Source organism: Oncorhynchus kisutch, linkage group LG30, assembly GCF_002021735.2.
Source record: "Oncorhynchus kisutch isolate 150728-3 linkage group LG30, Okis_V2, whole genome shotgun sequence".
Taxonomy (NCBI): Eukaryota; Metazoa; Chordata; class Actinopteri; order Salmoniformes; family Salmonidae; genus Oncorhynchus; species Oncorhynchus kisutch.
Window position 1 is genome coordinate 21,059,682 of NC_034203.2, and position 19,386 is coordinate 21,079,067.

The window sequence follows — 19,386 nt, forward strand, 5'->3', positions numbered from 1 at the left end:
GTAGGGAGAACACACGTATGGCTTATCAAACTGTTGAACAAAGTGTTGAAGTGGCTGAATAACAACTTAAACATGAACTTACTCATAAAAAAAGTATCTCTTTGGTGTATTTGTTGGTCATGGTTTTAAAAGTGTTGAAATCTCACATTATCTTCTTTGATGTGTGTTCAAGCCTTCTTTTTTTACACGTGATTTGCTCTCTGGGCCTGCTGGGTAGGCAGATTTCTACTTTCAGACACATGCACAAACTAATAAAAAATAGGAATGCAAGGCTTTATCATTGGGGTTTTTAGAGAAATGTTTGGTGATCGAATAGAAGTGGCTGGCTTAGAGGTAACTGGCTTAGCTAATTGCTTTGACTGTTTACATTAGACTAAGCAACATATTTACCTTGGAATTACTATTACTTCGTATGTATTTATGATCCTGTCTGCTGTAACCTTAGAGGACTGATTGCGAAACATAAACATTGCTGTTAAACTGAAGTATACTGCTGTCATAATGTTAGAACGCCACTACTGAAGGAACTTGACTTCCCAGTGTCTCTCTCTCTCTCTCTCTCTCTCTCTTGCAGAGCTCTGGCGTCTGAATGTCATGCACAGTTGGCCAGGTATAACGTCAGTCAGAAGTGGGGGGTCCTCCCCCCCCAACCCTCTCTCCCTCCCTCACCCCTCCAACCCCACCGATCTCCATTTGTCATCTCCCCCTTTCAAGATAGGATGGCTGGATACTGTGGTAAGAACCCCCCCTCCCCTTCATCTCCCTCCTACCTTTACCTGTACGAAGCAGTCCCTCAGCAACCTTGACCACCACCTCCCATTCCCCTCCACCGCTCTCCCCCACCCCGTCCCCTCTCTCCCCACCACCACACACAAAACAGTCAGTGTTCCCCTGAGGCCAACTGGAGATGAAAGCCGGTGTGTTGAAGCTGGGGACAGAGGGGAGAAGATGAAATGTCTCTGATAATTGTGGGAGCATCTCTGCCTTCATTGCAGGGCCCAATCAAAGGCCGTCGTTGTCTGAAGCCTGTCTCTGCTGTGTGGCGGTGGGGGTGACAGAGGTGGCAGGTTTCATGATCCTGTCGATGTGGGGGGTGGCAAGCCAGGCAGCAGGTTTATATAAGATAACATGAACTCTGGGCAGTAGCCTATGTTAGAGAAAGTCTTGTAATGCATCGTTTCTTTATTGCATTTACCATAGGCTGAAAAGTATACTTCCTTTTCAATTGTGTTTTACTAAAGTAAGTGTGAAAACACCAATAGCATCATATGCCTGAGATAGTGGAGTAGAAGAAGAACCCACCTACTCCGTGCAATGAATTCACATCTCCGTCTCTTCTACTGCATTAGTTTATTATCAAAACAGCTACTATTTAACTGATCATCACTCTGATTTCAAAGGGTAATTTGTTTAGCTTTTTTTTACCTCACCCACAGTACTTCTACCATTAACAACCTGACCAAATGTACAGGCATGGACTGCCTCCTTGAAAAAACGTTGTCTTGCTTCTAGTGCTCTCATGTGGACAGTGAGAGTAAATGCCAAGGTGGCTGAATAACGGACATGTATGTAGCTATTTGTTGCATACAGTACAAACACTACATACAATTCAATGGAAAAATATCATGCCAAAAATGTGTTGGATATAATAGCCTAGTGTGAGAACTTCATACTAGGCATCAACACTGTGTGGGATGTGGGTGTGGGTGTGGGCAGCCAAATTGCACACTTTTAAAATCACCACAATAGCTGTAAAACATTAGGAGGCAGCTAATGTAAGTCAGCCACAACTTTGTGAGAGAGAGATTAGGGAGGTAACTTTGGAGCACTCCCACATGTCGGTTTTCAGTTTCTCTGGTGGCTTTGCCTTCATGTCTCATTGCACACCGCAGATTACAGTAAGCCTGTACATGAATACACACAGAAGCAGTTTCACTTCACCTAGTCAGTCGCCTTGTTATTGAAAAACATCCCGCTCTAAATCCACATAATGTCATTCTCCAATCTCTTAAGCATTCATGGATACGAAAGTAATTTGGAGAAACTGTAATTATGGGATTAGCTAGGCAGAGAGGAGAGGACCCTGAAGATCTTTACAACCATAGCTAGGGTTTCCTCTTTAATTCTTTCTTTCTTTTCTTTTTTAGATTTTGTATATCCGAAAAAGGTGAAGATTATTGAGATGACAAACACCTGGACATCTGTGCAAAAGAGAGTAAATTAATTCAACAACTTCCACAGCAATCTTAGGACCAACGATAGATGGTAAATAGGAGAGATTGGCTATATGATCGGCTGATTGAGTCTTAACTGGTTCAAATTCCCCTTTCTAATTGCACCTCCAATCCACGATGGGTCATCTAAAACGTTGTCTCTGGCACCACCAAGGCGAGAAATAGAAAAGGACACAACACCATATGGCCTATGTCAAACACTCTCCCTTCCCCTTTCTCCAAACAGGGATCCCTTGACTGACGGAATCCTTTTCCGATGAACCACCTTGGGTTGGATCGATGTTGTAAAAAGGCCATGGTGGAGAGCAGGCTCTTAATTGAATGAGTTGTACCAGCAGCAATATGCTGAGTGCCAGAGAAGGAAGAGGAGGATGCTAGTAGGGGGAGGTAGGGTAGGGGGTCCAAGTAAAATTCCCACATGAAGGTGTAAATTACCATTGGTACAGACGGGCAATGCAATAGAGGAATTACTGAACACAGCAGGGAAGGCCTGTCCTATTGATCGGTCTGTGGAGATGTTTGTAAACTAGCAATAATGGCCCCCACACTCTATACTCCCCCATCAGGACAAGCTTTGACCTCCAAAAGCAATTTCTATAGATCTGCTTCGACTTGGGGCCCCCACTTCCTGGATCCAGAGCCACTCAGGCTCCAAGCCTAGCCGTAACCCGACCCTCAGTCACAGCCCTCCTAATGCACCAATTATGGATTGGTTGGGTGTCTGGCCTACAACCTCTTGACAGACTGGGCAGGGGGGTAAACGATACAGGCTCTGTAACTTTCATTTAACCATAAAGCCTTAAAGGCACATTTAAATAACATTTGATTTGATTTAATCTGGCCCCCTGCCGTCAAACCCCTCAGTCTTCTCTTCTCCTCCAGGCTAGTGGTCACTCCTTCTCCACTTTAACCTCCACACACTTCACACTCAGGGGATCAAGCACATGTATATCCACTGGTCAATCCTAATCTGATTGACCTCAGTTTGTCCTCTTCTGAATTGTTGGGGTGAGATTGAGTGTTGATATCCAGACTAGGGGCTTCACCCCAGAACCTTCAGCAGGAGTACAGGGAGAAGTTCAGTTATACAAGAGGTTTACTAGAACCGCTGCTGGCATTCCCACTCATTTAGCACTCCTTTATTAGCATATGATAACAACAATTCTGGGGATTGTTTTGCTTTCTACTGGATGTGCCTTTCTTTACCTAGGCATGGGAAAGGTAATATTGGTTGAATTCAATGTTTGGCCAAGGATCTAAGAGGCGGCGAGGGGGAAAAATTACTTTCAGTGATCATCTTGTAGTTTTCCACCAAATTACTGTAACAGGTTTCTGCTGAATGGGCAGCGTTCCTTGGCTGAATTGTTCTAGCGACGTTAACAAGCACATACACTTTCCCCTGCCTCAGCTTGCCTGCCTGCCTGCTGCACCATCTGGAGAGCATCCATCATTGGGAGTGTTGGGAAGTTCGAAACCCTTGAGTTATTGGACACTTTTTGCCTCTAAATGGTATCGGAGGCTGCTAGTTCCAGCGACGTCTATTTTGACTAGTTTAATTCTAGATGAATGGCTATCTATTGGCTTGGCTGTTGGGAAAACATAGAAATTCTGATCACTCACCATGTCATATGAAACATTCCCATGCTTTTAAAACGTGATTTTCCTGAGGTTGGAATGATACTGAGAAATTGTGAAAATGAGGATAATGCAATTTCAGTGTTAGAGCTGATTGGAAAGACAACCTGAAAGTTCTGCCTATTTAGTGGGATGGAGTTTTGGCCTGCCCGGAAACATCCCCAGGTGGTAAATGAGTTAATTAAGTGTTTTTTGGGGTGTTTTTATTATTTTTATTTCACCTTTATTTAACCAGGTAGGCCAGTTGAAAACAAGTTTTCATTTACAACTGCAACCTGGCCAAGATAATTCAAAGCAGTGTGACAAAAACAACAACACAGAGTTACACATAAACAAACATACAGTCAATAACACAATAGAAAAATCTATGTACAGTGTGTGCAAATGTAGAAGATTAGGGAGGTAAGGCAATAAATAGGCCGTAGAGGAAAAATATTTACAATTTAGCAATTAATACTGGAGTGATAGATGTGCAGATGATGATGTGCAAGTAGAGACACTGGGGTGCAAAAGATCAAGAAGATAAATAACAATATGGGGATGAGGTAGTTGGGTGTTCTATGTACAGATTGGCTGTGTACAGGTACAGTGATCGATAAGCTGCTCTGGCAGCTGATGCTTAAAGTTAGAGAGGGACATATAAGTCTCCAGCTTCAGAGATTTTTGCAATTCATTCCAGTCATTGGCAGCAGAGAACTGGAAGGAAAAGCGGCCAAAGGAGGTGGTGGCTTTGGGGATGACCAGTGAGATGTACCTGCTGGAGCACGTGCTACGGGTGGGTGTTGCTATGGATAAGGCGGAGCTTTAGCTAGCAGACTTATAAATTACCTGGATCCAGTGGGTTTGGCAACGAATATGAAGCGAGGGCCAGCCAACGAGAGCATACAGGTCGCAGTGGTGGTTAGTATATGGGGCTTTGGTGACAAAACGGATGGCACTGTGATAGACTACATCCAGTTTGCTGAGTAGAGTGTTGGAAGCTATTTTGTAAATGGCATCGCCAAAGTCAAGGATCGGTAGGATAGTCAGTTTTACGAGGGTCTGTTTGGCCACATGAGTGAAGGAGGCTTTGTTGTGAAATAGGAAGCCGATTCTAGATTTAATTTTAGATTGGAGATGCTTAATGTGAGTCTGGAAGGAGAGTTTTGTCTAACCAGACACATAGGTATTTGTAGTTGTCTGAACCGTCCAGAGTAGTGATGCTAGTCGGGCGGGCGGCAATCGGTTGAAGAGCATGCATTTAGTTTAACTAGCATTTAAAAGCAGTTGGAGGCCACGGAAGGAGTGTTGTATGGCATTGAAGCTCGTTTGGAGGTTTGTTAACACTGTGTCCAAAGAAGGGCCAGAAGCCGTTTGGAGGTTTGTTAACAGTGACCAAAGAATGCCCAAGAAGCCGGTGTTTGGAGGATATATTGGCACAGGTGATGTTAGGCCCTAGACAAAGTTTTTTCGGATACCAGAGACGGAACCCAGTCGTTCAATCTTTTTGTTCTGTATCTATGGATGTGCTCTCTCTCGCCAGGACAGTTGTTGTTCAGAGGAGCTAGCCAACAACACAGATAACACAAGAACTTCAAACTGAAGCATGAAAGACTACAAACAGGCTGCACATAATTTGTTTTTTTCTTTGTAGATATCCATAAAAATTATGTTGATTCATGATTTCGACATGATTTCGACTGGCTAAGAAAAGCTGCCTGCCTGTATGTCTCATCTTGACCTCCTAATTATTTAGTATGCAACAGCTAGAGATTTAATTTGAATATTGAAATGATGTTGAAAATGTCAGAGACAAACAGTAAGGTTTATACAAATCTCCACTGTTGAAAACGTAATGTTAGTCTAAAAGAAATGTGAAATAATGTCTAGATGCTTTTTATAGCAGAGATCAAGCCTTTATATTGCCTGGCTGGGCTGATAAGACAGTGGATTGCACAGTCAGATGGAGTAAATATGCATTTTAGCCGGTGGTAAATTGTGGAATAAACACCGGCTGGAATGCGGGTTTTAACCAATCAGCATTCAGGATTAGACCCACCCAATATACTGTATAATAGACCCACAACCGCTCTACCAATAACAGCTGGTTTTCAGTTTTCCCCTCCCCACTCAGACCACTCCCAGACAGTCCTAGCAAAATTATTTGACAAATTGCTATTTTTTTCTTTTTGATGCATTTTCTTGAAAACAATCAGTTGTTATCCATAAATTATTTGATATTGAGATAAAAACGGCTGCATTGGAACTTGAACTAGATTTATATTCCGGACCTAAAGAGAGTAAGGAGCAATGAGTGATGGGCTCTGGCAATAAAGGCAGCACGCGAGGACAACTTTCAGATTTACAATCATTTAATTAATGTCAAATGTAGTTTACAAACGGGAAAGACACGTACCATTTTCAAGAATATACAAAGACACAAATTATTTGACACAATCATCTTGTGCAATTTGTCATCTTTGGGGCAGGTTGAAATAAATCTCCAGTTGAAGGAACCACAGTGAGAAGAGCTTAACCCTTAATTCTCAACAGTGTTGTGAAGCAGATTCACAGAAGTCACAGCTCTTGTCTTGACACACAGGTGTAGCAAGCTTAAACATCCTACCACGGGTTCAAATGTGACCCACACATACCATAACACAGCTTTAAGTGTTCATTTTCCTATGCATGGTTACCTGTACATGTGACTGCAAAGTGGAACTAGAACAAAAACCTATACATGTACTGTATGAACAGAGGTATTGGGAAAATAACTTTGGAACAATTCTAGATCCTTTTAGGTTCTATGAGCCTGTGATCATAACTTCTAACAGGCTGCTCCAAAACATACCCTTTATAGAAACAATACTGTACTAAAGATGTGTACTGCTTCTATGAAAACAAACCTGCTCTATGTCTACATTGTAGCGATCATTATCAAATAGTCACCATAAAATAGCATCTAAATCAACAATGGAGGGAGAAGGTGAAAGAATCTTAAACCTAAACCAATGCAATAAGCACTAAACTGGAGAAAGTTCTAAAAACAGTAGTCCATGAAGAGAAACCTGGTCTGGACTGAAATAAATATACAAATCTTTGCATTTATGACTAAAGTCTTCATCTATTGTTCCCCTTCACAAAAAAATGGAAGCTTTCTGTACATGTGTTAATATATCTTCAGGGTTTCCGTTGGGGTTTGAATTCAGTCATAAACCTTTCATTTCTTTATTTTTTGTCAGCATACATCAATACAGACATCACAGGATACATGGTTTTACAAATACAAAGCACACCACCTTGCTGTGGGGTAGTGTTCAGTCACTGGGCTTTGGCAATCAGTTGGCCAACCCAACATGGCGGCCCACTCCTCTTTTCCCTTACAGATGGGAAGGACCTACCTTTACGAGTTGCCAGGGTGGAGCCTTTGCTGGGTAGCACAATGGAAGGAACACTCAAACATTTCTGGAGGAGAAGCATTTTAAGAGGCTTTATCAGAGCAGAGGACAAAACAGAAAACCAAAGTGATTAGTAAAGTTATATGATCAAAAACTGAGGTGGGAGGTGGAGGTTAACTCAACTGCGTTCCAGGTTGCGATTTTGAAAACAGCTGTTTGGCCAGCGTTGCAGTTCTGTAACAATTCAAAGCCATCGTCTCTCCTAGTCTAGGGTTAGAGCCATTTGAATCTTTACATTCCATAAAAAAAAAAAACGAAATAAAAATAAACATTATCTTCTTGCTTTAGGTTTAAATCTTCTACAGATGTTACTGTATAGTTCAATGAAAAATGTACACCATCTAAACCTTGAATTTCTAATTGAGTAGTTTATTATTATTACTTTAAATGTATTCCTGTACAATGAAATAGAACTTCAACCTCAAGACGACAACATTGGTTTAAAAATACAGAGGGCTTTCTTTTTGTCCATTTTTTAACCCCCCCCCCCCCCACCAAAACTCAAAATAAAAACTGGACTTTAATAATATATACTTTGTGTGTGTGTGTATATGTGTGTATGTGTGCGTACATATGTATACAAGTGTAACCTCTATGTCATTTACACAAAACACTGTAAACATACACAGACTAATATACATGTGCTTGCACTGATTCTTGGGATTTGGTTGACTTCACTATAACGCCACAACTGAAGGGAAAAGGAGGTTGAAAAGAAGAAGAGGATCCCCTGGATGTTCCGAGGTTGTCGGTTTGGTTGAACGCTGAAAGAGTTGATTGTTTTCCTTTCCCCCTTACCAAGTCTTCAAGCAGGGTGCGACTACCGGTGGTCAGCTTAATATCTAGCTTGGCTGTCCTGATGGCTTGAACCGAGAGGGGTTTTCCACAGAGGGACTTACACCACCACCTCCTCCCACCTGAACACACCTCTCCGCAGGGATTATGGTGCTCAGTGAGTAACACAGTAGTGTGAAGCTGGGTCATCGGAGCTACAGGATCAAAAACACAGAACCAGAAGTGTCAGCCAGGGTGGAGGGTATCTGACTGGACTAGACCACCCACCACCAGAGGGCATCTGACTGGATAGATCATCCACCACTAGAGGGCAGGGTGGAGGGAGCCAGTGAGGGGTGGTTGGTTAATCATTCTGAGAACACTCGGTCATAATGAACTACTTGGTTAGGTTCTGTTCCAATGTTTGGTTGGTTGGTTGATCAGTCAGTCCTCCCCTGGTCTGAAGAGTCATTCAATACATCAGTAATCTCTCTAAGCTCTGAAGGGGCTTCACAAACCCAGGCTCACGCAAGGTCAACAAAAACAAATACTGAGAGAGCAAATGGAAATACGAGGAACAAATGGAGGGAGGAGGGGTTGGAGGTGTAGGCCGGTCAGGGCAGGCGCCATCTTCTTCACATGTAGACGCGCCTTAGATCTCCTGGCGACGTGATGGTGTTGCATTGTGGGCACAGTTTCTTGTTTCCCTGTGGGACAGCGAGAGAGCGAGAGGAACATGTCATTGTTGAGGCCACAATATGAACAGTTGAGGGTTTCAACAAAGCATGGAGAATGCATCGGTCCTTTTACTACCCTGGTGAAATAGTATGCAGTACTTAGACTGACAGTACAGAGATGGTCCTGTAATAAACTCAGCAATAAACGCCCTCTCACTGTCAACTGCGTTTATATACTTCTTTGCCCCACTGTATTTACTTAACATGTATAAATACTTGTATTTATGGACATAAGATTCAACAACTGAGAAATAACTGAACAAGTTCCACAGACGTGACTAACAGAAATTGAATAATGTGTCCCTGAACAAATGGAGGGGGGGGGGGGGTCAAAGGTTAGTTAGTATCTGGTGTGGCCACCAGCTGCATTAAGTACTGCAGTGCATCTCCTCCCCATTGACTGCACCAGATTTGTCAGGTCGTGCTGTGAGATGTTAGCCCACTCTTCCACCAAGGCACCTGCAAGTTCCAGGACATTTCTGGGGGGAATGGCCCTAGCCCTCACCCTCTGATCCAACAGGTCCCAGACGTGCTCAATGGGATTGAGATTCGGTCTCTTCGCTGGCCATGGCAGAACACTGACATTCCTGTCTTGCAGGAAATAACACAGAACGAGCAGTATGGCTGGAGGCATTGTCATGCTGGAGGGTCATGTCAGGATGAGTCTGCAGGAAGGGTACCACATGAGGGAGGATGATGTCTTCCCTGTAACGCACAGCGTTGAGATTGCCTACAATGACAACAAGCTCAGTCCGATGATGCTGTGACACACCGCCCCAAACCATGACAGACCCTCCACCTACAAATCAATCCCGCTCCAGAGTACCGGCCTCGGTGTAACGCTCATTCCTTCAATGATAAACGCGAATCCGACCATCACCCTTGGTGAGACAAAACCGTGACTCGTTGGTGAAGAGCACTTTTTCCCAGTCCTGTCTGGTCCAGCGACGGGTGGGTGTGTGTCCATAGGTGACGTTGTTGCCAGTGATGTCTGGTGAGGACCTGCCTTACAATAGGCCTACAAGCCCTCAGTCCAGCATCTCTCACCCTATTGTGGACAGTCTGAGCACTGATGGAGGGATTGTGCGTTCCTGGTGTAACTCGGGCAGTTGCTGTTGCCATCCTGTACCTGTCCCGCAGGTGTGATGTTCGGATGTACCGATCCTGTGCAGGTGTTGTTACACGACGATCAGCTGTCGAAGACGTCTCACAGTACGGACATTGCAATTTATTGCCTTGGCCACATTTGCAGTCCTCATGCCTTGCAGCATGCCTAAGGCACATTCATGCAGATGAGCAGGGACCCTGGGCATCTATCTTTTGGTGTTTTTCAGAGTCAGTAGAAAGGCCTCTTTAGTGTCCTAAGTTTTCATAACTGTGACCTTAATTTCCTACCATTTGTAAGCTGTTCTTGTCTTAACGACCGTTCCACAGGTGCATTCATTGTTTATGGTTCATTGAACAAGCATGGGAAACAGTGTTTAAACCCTTCACAATGAAGATCTGTGAAGTTATTTGGATTTTTACAAATTATCTTTGAAAGACAGGGGAAAAAGGGACATTTCTTTTTTTGCTGAGTTTAGATCAAAACAACCACATCAGTACAGAACGGGTATAAAACCACATTCAGCCAGTGTATAGATCCCCACACATGCCTTCGTCAGTGACAAATGGCCTACAGTGGAGCATCAAAGCCTGCTCATCATCCTGTTCCAAGGTTCCTGCTCTGCTCTCTCCCACTTTGAATCACTGCCATCTCCTATAAAGCTGTGTACAGGGTGTAATTAAAAGGCGGTGGGTGCAGGAGCTGGGAGCAGGGCAAGGTGAGCTGTGTGGTCTCCTCTCTCTCTCTGTATAGCTAGCTCTCTAGCTTGCAATAGAAATATATTAGCATATTTCATGAAATGACTGTTCTAAAACATCTTGGGTTTAAAATAATCAATACTGAAACTTTGTGAGTGAATTAAACATGTTCAGTTGCTTTCATGAGCCTATTCTCTCACTGCCCAGAGTTTAAGACAACGGTTTAGCTATCTTGGAAGAAAGAACAAATCCAAGAAATGTACACTGCTCAAAAAAAATAAAGGGAACACTTAAACAACACAATGTAACTCCAAGTCAATCACACTTCTGTGAAATTAAACTGTCCACTTAGGAAGCAACACTGATTGACAATAAATTTGACATGCGGTTGTGCAAATGGAATAGACAACAGGTGGAAATTATAGGCATTTAGCAAGACACCCCCAATAAAGGAGTGATTCTGCAGGTGGGGACCACAGACCACTTCTCAGTTCCTATGCTTCCTGGCTGATGTTTTGGTCACTTTTGAATGCTGGCGGTGCTTTCACTCTAGTGGTAGCATGAGACGGAGTCTACAACCCACACAAGTGGCTCAGGTAGTGCAGCTCATCCAGGATGGCACATCAATGCGAGCTGTGGCAAGAAGGTTTGCTGTGTTGGTCAGCGTAGTGTCAAGAGGATGGAGGCTCCAGGAGACAGGCCAGTACATCAGGAGATGTGGAGGAGGCCATAGGAGGGCAACAACCCAGCAGCAGGACCGCTACCTCCGCCTTTGTGCAAGGAGGAGCACTGCCAGAGCCCTGCAAAATGACCTCCAGCAGGTCACAAATGTGCATGTGCCTGCTCAAACGGTCAGAAACAGACTCCATGAGGGTGGTATGAGGGCCCGACGTCCACAAGTGGGGGTTGTGCTTACAGCACAACACCGTGCAGGACGTTTGGCATTTCCCAGAGAACACCAAGATTGGCAAATTCGCCACTGGCGCCCTGTGCTCTTCACAGATGAAAGCAGGTTCACACTGAGCACATGTGACAGACGTGACAGTCTGGAGATGCCGTGGAGAACGTTCTGCTGCCTGCAACATCCTCCAGCATGACCAGTTTGGCGGTGGGTCAGTCATGGTGTGGGGTGGTATTTCTTTGGGGGGCAGCACAGCACTCCATGTGCTCGCCAGAGGTAGACTGACTGCCATTAGGTACCGAGATGAGATCCTCAGATGCCTTGTGAGACCATATGCTGGTGCAGTTGGCCCTGAGTTCCTCCTAATGCAAGACAATGCTAGACCTCATGTGGCTGGAGTGTGTCAGCAGTTCCTGCAAAAGGAAGGCATTGATGCTATGGACTGGCCCGCCCGTTCCCCAGACCTGAATCCAATTGAGCACATCTGGGACATCATGTCTCGCTCCATCCACCAACCCCACGTTGCACCACAGACTGTCCAGGAGTTGGCGGATGCTTTAGTCCAGGTCTGGGAGGAGATCCCTCAGGAGACCATCCGCCACCTCATCAGGAGCATGCCCAGGCGTTGTAGGGAGGTCATACAGGCACGTGGAGGCCACACACACTACTGAGCCTCATTTTGACTTGTTTTAAGGACATTACATCAAATCCAGACCTCCATGGGTTGATAAATTTGATTTCCATTGATCATTTTTGTGTGATTTTGTTGTCAGCACATTCAACTATGTAAAGAAAAAAAGTATTTAATAAGAATATTTCATTCATTCAGATCTAGGATGTGTTATTTTAGTGTTCCCTTTATTTTTTTGAGCAGTGTATTTTCAAGAATTAGATTGATCTTTTTGCTTAAGGAGAAGCATAAGAAATAGCGCAATAACATTTCCAATAACCTTTCTAAGGAATAGCAACTTCGCTTTACTTTCTCCATAAGTCTATAGTTAAGTTAAAAATGCAGTTAAGAAGAAATGTCTTAAGGTTTTGTGAATCTGGGCCCTGAACACTTACCCTGGCATGTATCCTACCTGTGTTCAAATGTGTTTTCTTTCAAATATTTTGAGCGTTTGATTGAGCCTGCCAAGTGTCATCTAGCTGAACCCCTCCCCCTACAAGTGCTGACACACCACCAGCTCAAAACACGAAAGACATGTAGACTACTGGTCTCCTGTCACTGGCTCATTAACAGGAAAGAGAAATGAGAGTTATGGGGAAGGTTACTGGAGCCACACTGTGAAGAGGTATAGTCTACTACCAGTGTTTGTGCTCAGAGTGAGAGTCAACTTCCAGCACACAGGGACCTGTGTATGTAAAGTCAGAGGTACTCCCTGACTGACTTGGGATCTATCTGGCTAACGGTTCTAGTCAGAGTATGCAGAGGACACAGAGTTCATACACTGATCCCTGACACACTGATGTGGTGGGCTGGGTTAGCCCTGTGTGTGTGTGTGTAAACCTGAGTGCACAGGGTCAGGCCCTGGCTTGCAGAAAGGGGTAAATAAATCTTCGCCAGACAAGGGAGCACACAGCTGTAAGCAAACAGTGGAGTCTCTGTGCTGCCAGAAGCAGGAGTCGGGGGGCAGCTGGGGGCCCGAGCAGCTCTCACACCACGGTGCAAAGAGGATTTGTGGCTCCCAACAAGTTTGCTCATGTCTAGAGATGACCAGGCTAAGAAGATGGCGGATGGCCTTGAGTAGAGGTGGTCTCCATAACAGCAGCATGCAGTAACACAAAAACTGTTAGGGAGTCTTGGACAAAGACCAAACTTGTTGTCTTCACAGCTTACAGGTTCATTTTGAAAGTGAATAAAAACAGACACACTAGCTACCGTACCAGCTGCCTTCTTATATTCTTATACACTAAGAACCCCCCCCCTTCACCCCCGTCCTCTACCCTGCACCCTGGCTCCAACGACAACCAGGTTCCTACATCTCTCTTCTCTTTACCCAAAGAAATGACGGCAGGTCCTTTCTTTCTCTTCTTCATATAGAATAAAAGAGTTACCTGATCTTAATGAGCCTGGTGTACGGTGTGGCCATATGGTTACACGCATTTACTTGGATCAAGATGAGGGGAGCACTGAAGCGCAACGCTTGTATTGCTGTCTTCGGGCAACATTTGAATGCCCACATTAGGAACAAGCTGCTGCAGCAGGCACACATTTGTTATCCACCCCTCAGACTTCCCCTTCCCCCTCCCACCACACAGCAGCATATTTAATATATTGGGTATTGGAGGAGGATGAGGGGGGCTGACCTGTGGCTGGGAAACATTTTCTTACGAATTGCTTCCGTGTGTAGTAGCAAAAAACAGGAGGAGAGGATGAGGATGGAGTGCCTTAGTGACAACAAATCCTCCCCAAAACATACAGCAGAGATCTTGGAGGTTTCCCTGCCTGGTTGGGCCTACTGTACTGTACAATAAGGGTTCATGAGTTAGGTGGGACTCACTACTGTGTTTGTAAAGAGAGGAGAAGAGGTACTTACACCCTTGTGGTCAGATGTGACAAAATTGTCTAAATAATTTACTTCATTATCCAAAGCTTCCACTGGCTAATCACTGACCAACGACCAAATTAGAAAAAAATGAACAACAAAACAAACATAGCTCAAGAGTGTGTGTGTTAAGTTTGTGTTTACACCTAAGAGGGTATAATTCAGAGGTTAGAGTAGACCTCTTTGTTTCAGGGTTGTGTGTGTGTGTGTGTGTGTGTGTGTGTGTGTGTGTGTGTGTGTGTGTGTGTGTGTGAGAAGTGGGATGTTCACTCACTATGAAACTGTTCTATAATCAGTGGCTGTAATGTGATGAAGTAGTGTTGCCATGCAACAGCAGTGTTGTGATGTGTTTTGGAGGCTGGGTGGATTGGTGTTGGGTTCTCACCAGAGTCCTGAGCCAGCATTCCTCACAGTGGACGTGCCAGCACTGGATGGAGGTGAGGGGCATCGTGTACGAGTCCTGCCACAAGGGGGGAGACAGAACATTAGCATAACAGTTTAAAGGGGAACTGTGTGGACTGACACAAACGTACACAAACGCACGGTTGCAGGCACACACGGCACAACACTGGACAAGTCTTGACGAACGACGGCACCAAACCAAAGCACCAGGCAGCACAGCTAGAAGCACAGGCATGGAGGAGGGAGGCGGCCAGCCCAGCGAGCAGACGGGCAGAGGGAAGGAGGGTGGATGAGCACAGAGAGCCTTACCCTCCGGAGCGGGAGCAGCCGTTTAATCCCACCGCCGCTGCAGCCCATAACGTAGCCTCTATACAAACAGTAAATGCTCAGCGGGGGGAGGGGCTTTGAGCTCTCAGCAACCCGCCTCTCATTTGGCGCTGTTACCGCGAGGGCCCGCCCCCATTGGCCCAGATTCTTGTCTTCAGCCCTGTCTGTTTGGAATCTCTTCCTCTGTAGGGAAGTACAGAGGGGGCACTGCTGAGCACTAGAATGTGGCGGACTACAAAGCATAGAAAGAAACGGGTACGGACGGACTGGACTGGACGGACACCGACACATGCACTCACACACACACAACATCAGGCGGCACTGGAGAGAGAGGCCAATAAGAGTTTCTGTTGCAGTTCTTGTGATGTGTTTGAGACTTGTGGCAGGCTCTGGTCAAAATAAGCTATAGATCATTTTACAGGCCAGAATATGCTCTTTGTATGAAATGTACTGAAACAGAACAGGGAACACTGAATGTGAAGATGATGTGAAATCCAATGCATCCATCTAGTGTCCAGTTCCATAAAGCAACAGTAGGAGGTGGTAGAGATTCACTGACAAGAACCTGCTGAGGTGGTCTGCCTGTATGATGCTTTAACAAGTGTTCAGATAACACAGACTACAAACAAACTCCTTGACGAGCTTGTAGAGAAAGATCCTCAACAGTACTGCCTAACAAGCCCATGCCACTTTGTGTTTCAAAATGAGTGATGAGGTGTAAGCAGTCAAATATAACTCCTGACCAACTTTGTTGGTGGGTTAGACTTTCAGGTCATTGCATAGGCCATTTCCTCGCCTTTCTAAAAAATGAGAACAAAACCTAGTCAACAAACAGGTGTGAAGAGCTTCTTCACTCCTCAGCCTGGCTGAGTGAGATTTGTGACGGGAGGAAAAGACAATAATGACAAATGAGCTTTACGATGGTCACCGGAGGGCAGGAGTTAATTTTGGGAGGGGGGGGGGGGTCAATAAGTTATAATGAACCATCAGTTGAAATGGTCAGAGAAAGTCCTCAAAGCTGCAGGGTGGTAATTGGCCAATTCAATGGGATGGTTCCAACTGGGGCTCCAAAGTTATACGACAGTTGGTGCAACAAAATCTCTCTGACACACACATTAGGGGGCAGGGAGGGAGGAGGGCTGACTTTCAGGCCATGCAGGAATCACTTCAACCACCAGACAGTAGACGTCAACACAAAGTCTCTGCCTGCACACCACAACGTTGCATCCATAATGGCACACTAGTCCCTATATAGTGCACTACTTATGACCAAAAAGTAGCACTCTATTGTGGGCCTCCCGAGTGGCGTTGTGGTCTAAGGCCACTAGAGATTCTGGTTTCAAGTCCAGCCTCTGTAGCAGCCAGCCACGACCGGGAGACCTATGCGGCGGCGCACAATTGGCCCAGTGTCGTCCGGGTTAGGGGAGGGTTTGGCCGGCAGGAATGTCCTTGTCAGAACGCGCACTAGTGACTCCTGTGGCGGGCCGGGCGCAGAGCACGCTGACACGGTCGCTAGGTGTATGGTGTTTCCTCCGACACATTGGTGCGGCCGGCTTCCGGGTTAAATGGGCATTGTGTCAAGGAGCAGTGCGGCTTGGCTGGGTTGTGTTTCAGAGGACGCACGGCACTCGGCCTTTGCCTCTCCCGAGTCCGTACGGGAGTTGCAGTGATGAGAAGGCGAACTACCAATTGCATACCACGAAAATGGGAGGAAAATAAGGGGGTAAAAAATCAATTAAGAAAAGTTTCTAAAAAAGTAGCGCTCTAAAAGGGGGTGCCATTTGGGAGGCAACCCAAGAGTTGGTATACTAGTGGATGGGCGGGTTGCTTGGGTTCAAAAACTCTTATGGTAGACATGCATAGAGACAGAGAGAAAAGCACATTGATGGCCAGAGAAGCAAGGAGTGTAGTGGTTCCTTACCATGCAGATGAGACACTTATATCTGTCCCCTCGGAGGATCTGTTTCTCCAGCTCCCGGATACGAGCCTTTAGTGCTTCAAACGTGGTGGCTGTCGAGCCCTCTGTGATCCTGTAAAGAAGAAAAGCTGGGGTTGGGTCACAGTGACACTCAAAGAGAAAGGATCAGTACAATTACATAATGGAATCTCTTGTTTTAACTCTTCGGTAGCAGCACTGCAGGGATGCAGAGGCCAAGGTATTTTGGTGGCCATTTTATTCATTATCATTCTTAATCTTCTACCTCAGTCCCAGTATCTGAATTGCTTTGAGATTGTTCCTGGTCAAGTTTTTCATTCAGTCCTTGCTTGTCAGGACACCGACACTGTGCATGACATGTCCCTATTTAACAGCTGTCTATCTATCTGTATCCTCCCAGGTCCTATCCCTACACTGACTGATCCAAGATTTACAGCTCCCTCCCCTCTCAGGCCCTCCACTAAATATCCCCTGATTAATGCCCCTGCCTGGAGAATGTACATTTAAAACTGTCCTGCAGCATATGAACGAGCAGTAACTAAGTCAATATGGCCATCAGTGATTAGCCGGGACGCGGCGCTGGCCAGATGTTTATGGTGATCCGCTCATTTTCCAGCCAGATGGAGCGCTGATCTACAATATTGATTTACTATTGGACCAGCTCTCAGCGGGAGGCAGAGCGCTCCCCCACTCCGATTAGTGGTCGGTCGGAGGGCCCATTGCCTCGGCTATCTATGGCTTCATTTATTATACTACCGGCCTTGTGTGGTTGTTCAATGAGGAGTGAGGGCTCTGAGGACCACATACACAGTACAGGAGAAGAGATAGACAGGCTACTTACCTACGGTGATCGCTACATTGAATAAAGCACTGTTTTTGTCTTTTCATATAGACATACTCACACCAATGTCATGTTTTCTTAACAGAAGGATGCATCATTTGAGTTAAGCCGAATATGACTTCAAGACCTTGAATGTTCCTTTGTCTCCTGTTAGTCCAATAAAATGCAGCTGATTGTGACTCAAGTCAACTTGAAACTCGTTTGACTGGACAGAGACCTTGGCTACAGAAAGGAGAGGCCAGTCATTGTCTCCTGTCCTGTGACACCACGGCCATAAAGCTTTAAAATCTCCTCTTATTAGTGAGGAGCTTGTAAAAATGCATTTAGTCTTGATTAGCGTGCCTGCTTATAAAGCAGCCCCAGAAGCACTGTCCTCCGTAGCATGCTGTTTTCCCTTTTAACAGCTTCATAAATCCCTGCAGTGGTTCACTCAACCAACACTGTCATTGGGCCGCACGGAGTAAAACTTTACCCTATAAAGACCAACCCTTCTCTTGTCTTTCTCAGACACGAGGCGGGTTGACAATGAATATTCATTTTAGCCAGTGATTTATAAGAAACCACATTCTAAAAGTTATTTAATTCCCTCGTGCAATAAAAGGGGGTTTTAATCTTTTTTTATGTGGAGGCCTGAGCCATTGGAAAGATGGATGGTGGACCAGAGTGGGGGTGTGTGCCCCTGGTTTACTACACACTAGGCAGAGGGGACTGGATTACCTCACCGGGCTGAAAGTAATCAACCATTTGATGACTGTATCAGGGGGGGCCAACCCCAACCCAACCACAAACAGGCAGGCTGGCTGGACATCAGGCATGCACTGCATTACTAAACTGGATGATAGCAATTATTAGTATCTATATACCACTCTCAACATACCTTGACATAATGACTCCCTGTCATTGTCACGTCACAGCGCTACCTCATTGTATTGTCTTCATGGATAGGTGACCGTGTCTTTACTGGGCATAAGCCTGTGTATAAATGATTACAATTCAGCTTGACTGGTAAAGGAAGACGGTCTACGCAGTTCACGTTTCGCTAGACTTAGACGCCAAACTACTATCATTTGTAATGCTACACCTCAAAAATCCATGCTATGATAGTGGCTTATAATATACCAAACAACCTGTGCTTAAACTTGAAATGATTTATAAGATGAGTTATTGGCTATACGTTATGCTAAAGGAAATACAAGTAAAGTAAACATTGTGGGCATAAAACAGGGCCGTGAATCAGGCCTGGGCTAGGTTTCTGACCACAGTGGGACTCTGTGGGGTACTGAAGCTGTAGTAGCCTTGAATACAGATAAAAACTTACAATCTAACCTGAAATACTACATCATGCAAAGAGGAACCTGGCTGCTACACCAGCTCTGTGTAGCTGGATACAGACTACAGGTCTTTGGAGGACTACCTGGGCTTGTGTTCCGAAGGGCACAGAATTTAAAACTCGTTCTCCCTACTGAACACAATCCCTGAAGCAAAAGAAGGGGAAGATGGGGCCAGAGAACACCTTACTAATATTGAGTTGCACCCCCACCCCTTTTGTCCTCAGAACAGTCTCGTTGAGGCATGGATTCTACAAGGTGTCGAAAGCGTTCCACAGGGATGCTGGCCGATGTTGACTCCAATGCTTCCCACAGTTGTTTCAAGTTGGCTGGATGTCGAGTGGTGGACCATTCTTGATACACATGGGAAACTGTTGAGTGTGAAAAACCCAACAGCATTGCAGTTCTTGACACAAACTGGTGCTCTTGACAACTCTTTTTGTCTTGCACATTCAACTGGTCAGTCTATGTCATGGAAAGAG

The 19,386-nt window shown here is 45.2% G+C and overlaps 1 protein-coding gene across 9 annotated transcripts in view; it reads right to left on the bottom strand.

The window, feature by feature from the left end:
• Positions 1 to 6,202: 6,202 nt before the first annotated feature.
• rnf220a (ring finger protein 220a) overlaps positions 6,203 to 19,386 on the bottom strand; it is a 160,350-nt gene continuing 147,166 nt past the window's right edge. For 5 of the 9 annotated variants that reach the window (XM_020466575.2, XM_031809930.1, XM_031809929.1 and 2 more), the window contains 3 exons: positions 16,721 to 16,829; positions 14,456 to 14,530; positions 6,203 to 8,787 (listed from right to left, as the gene is read on the bottom strand). In XM_020466575.2, coding sequence (XP_020322164.2) covers positions 8,716 to 8,787; positions 14,456 to 14,530; positions 16,721 to 16,829 — 256 coding nt within the window. In that variant the 3' untranslated portion in view covers positions 6,203 to 8,715. Of the gene's footprint in view, positions 8,788 to 14,455; positions 14,531 to 14,781; positions 14,983 to 16,720; positions 16,830 to 19,386 lie in introns of all 9 variants that reach the window. The other 4 variants (XM_031809927.1, XM_031809925.1, XM_031809926.1 and 1 more) reach the window with 1 other exon arrangement.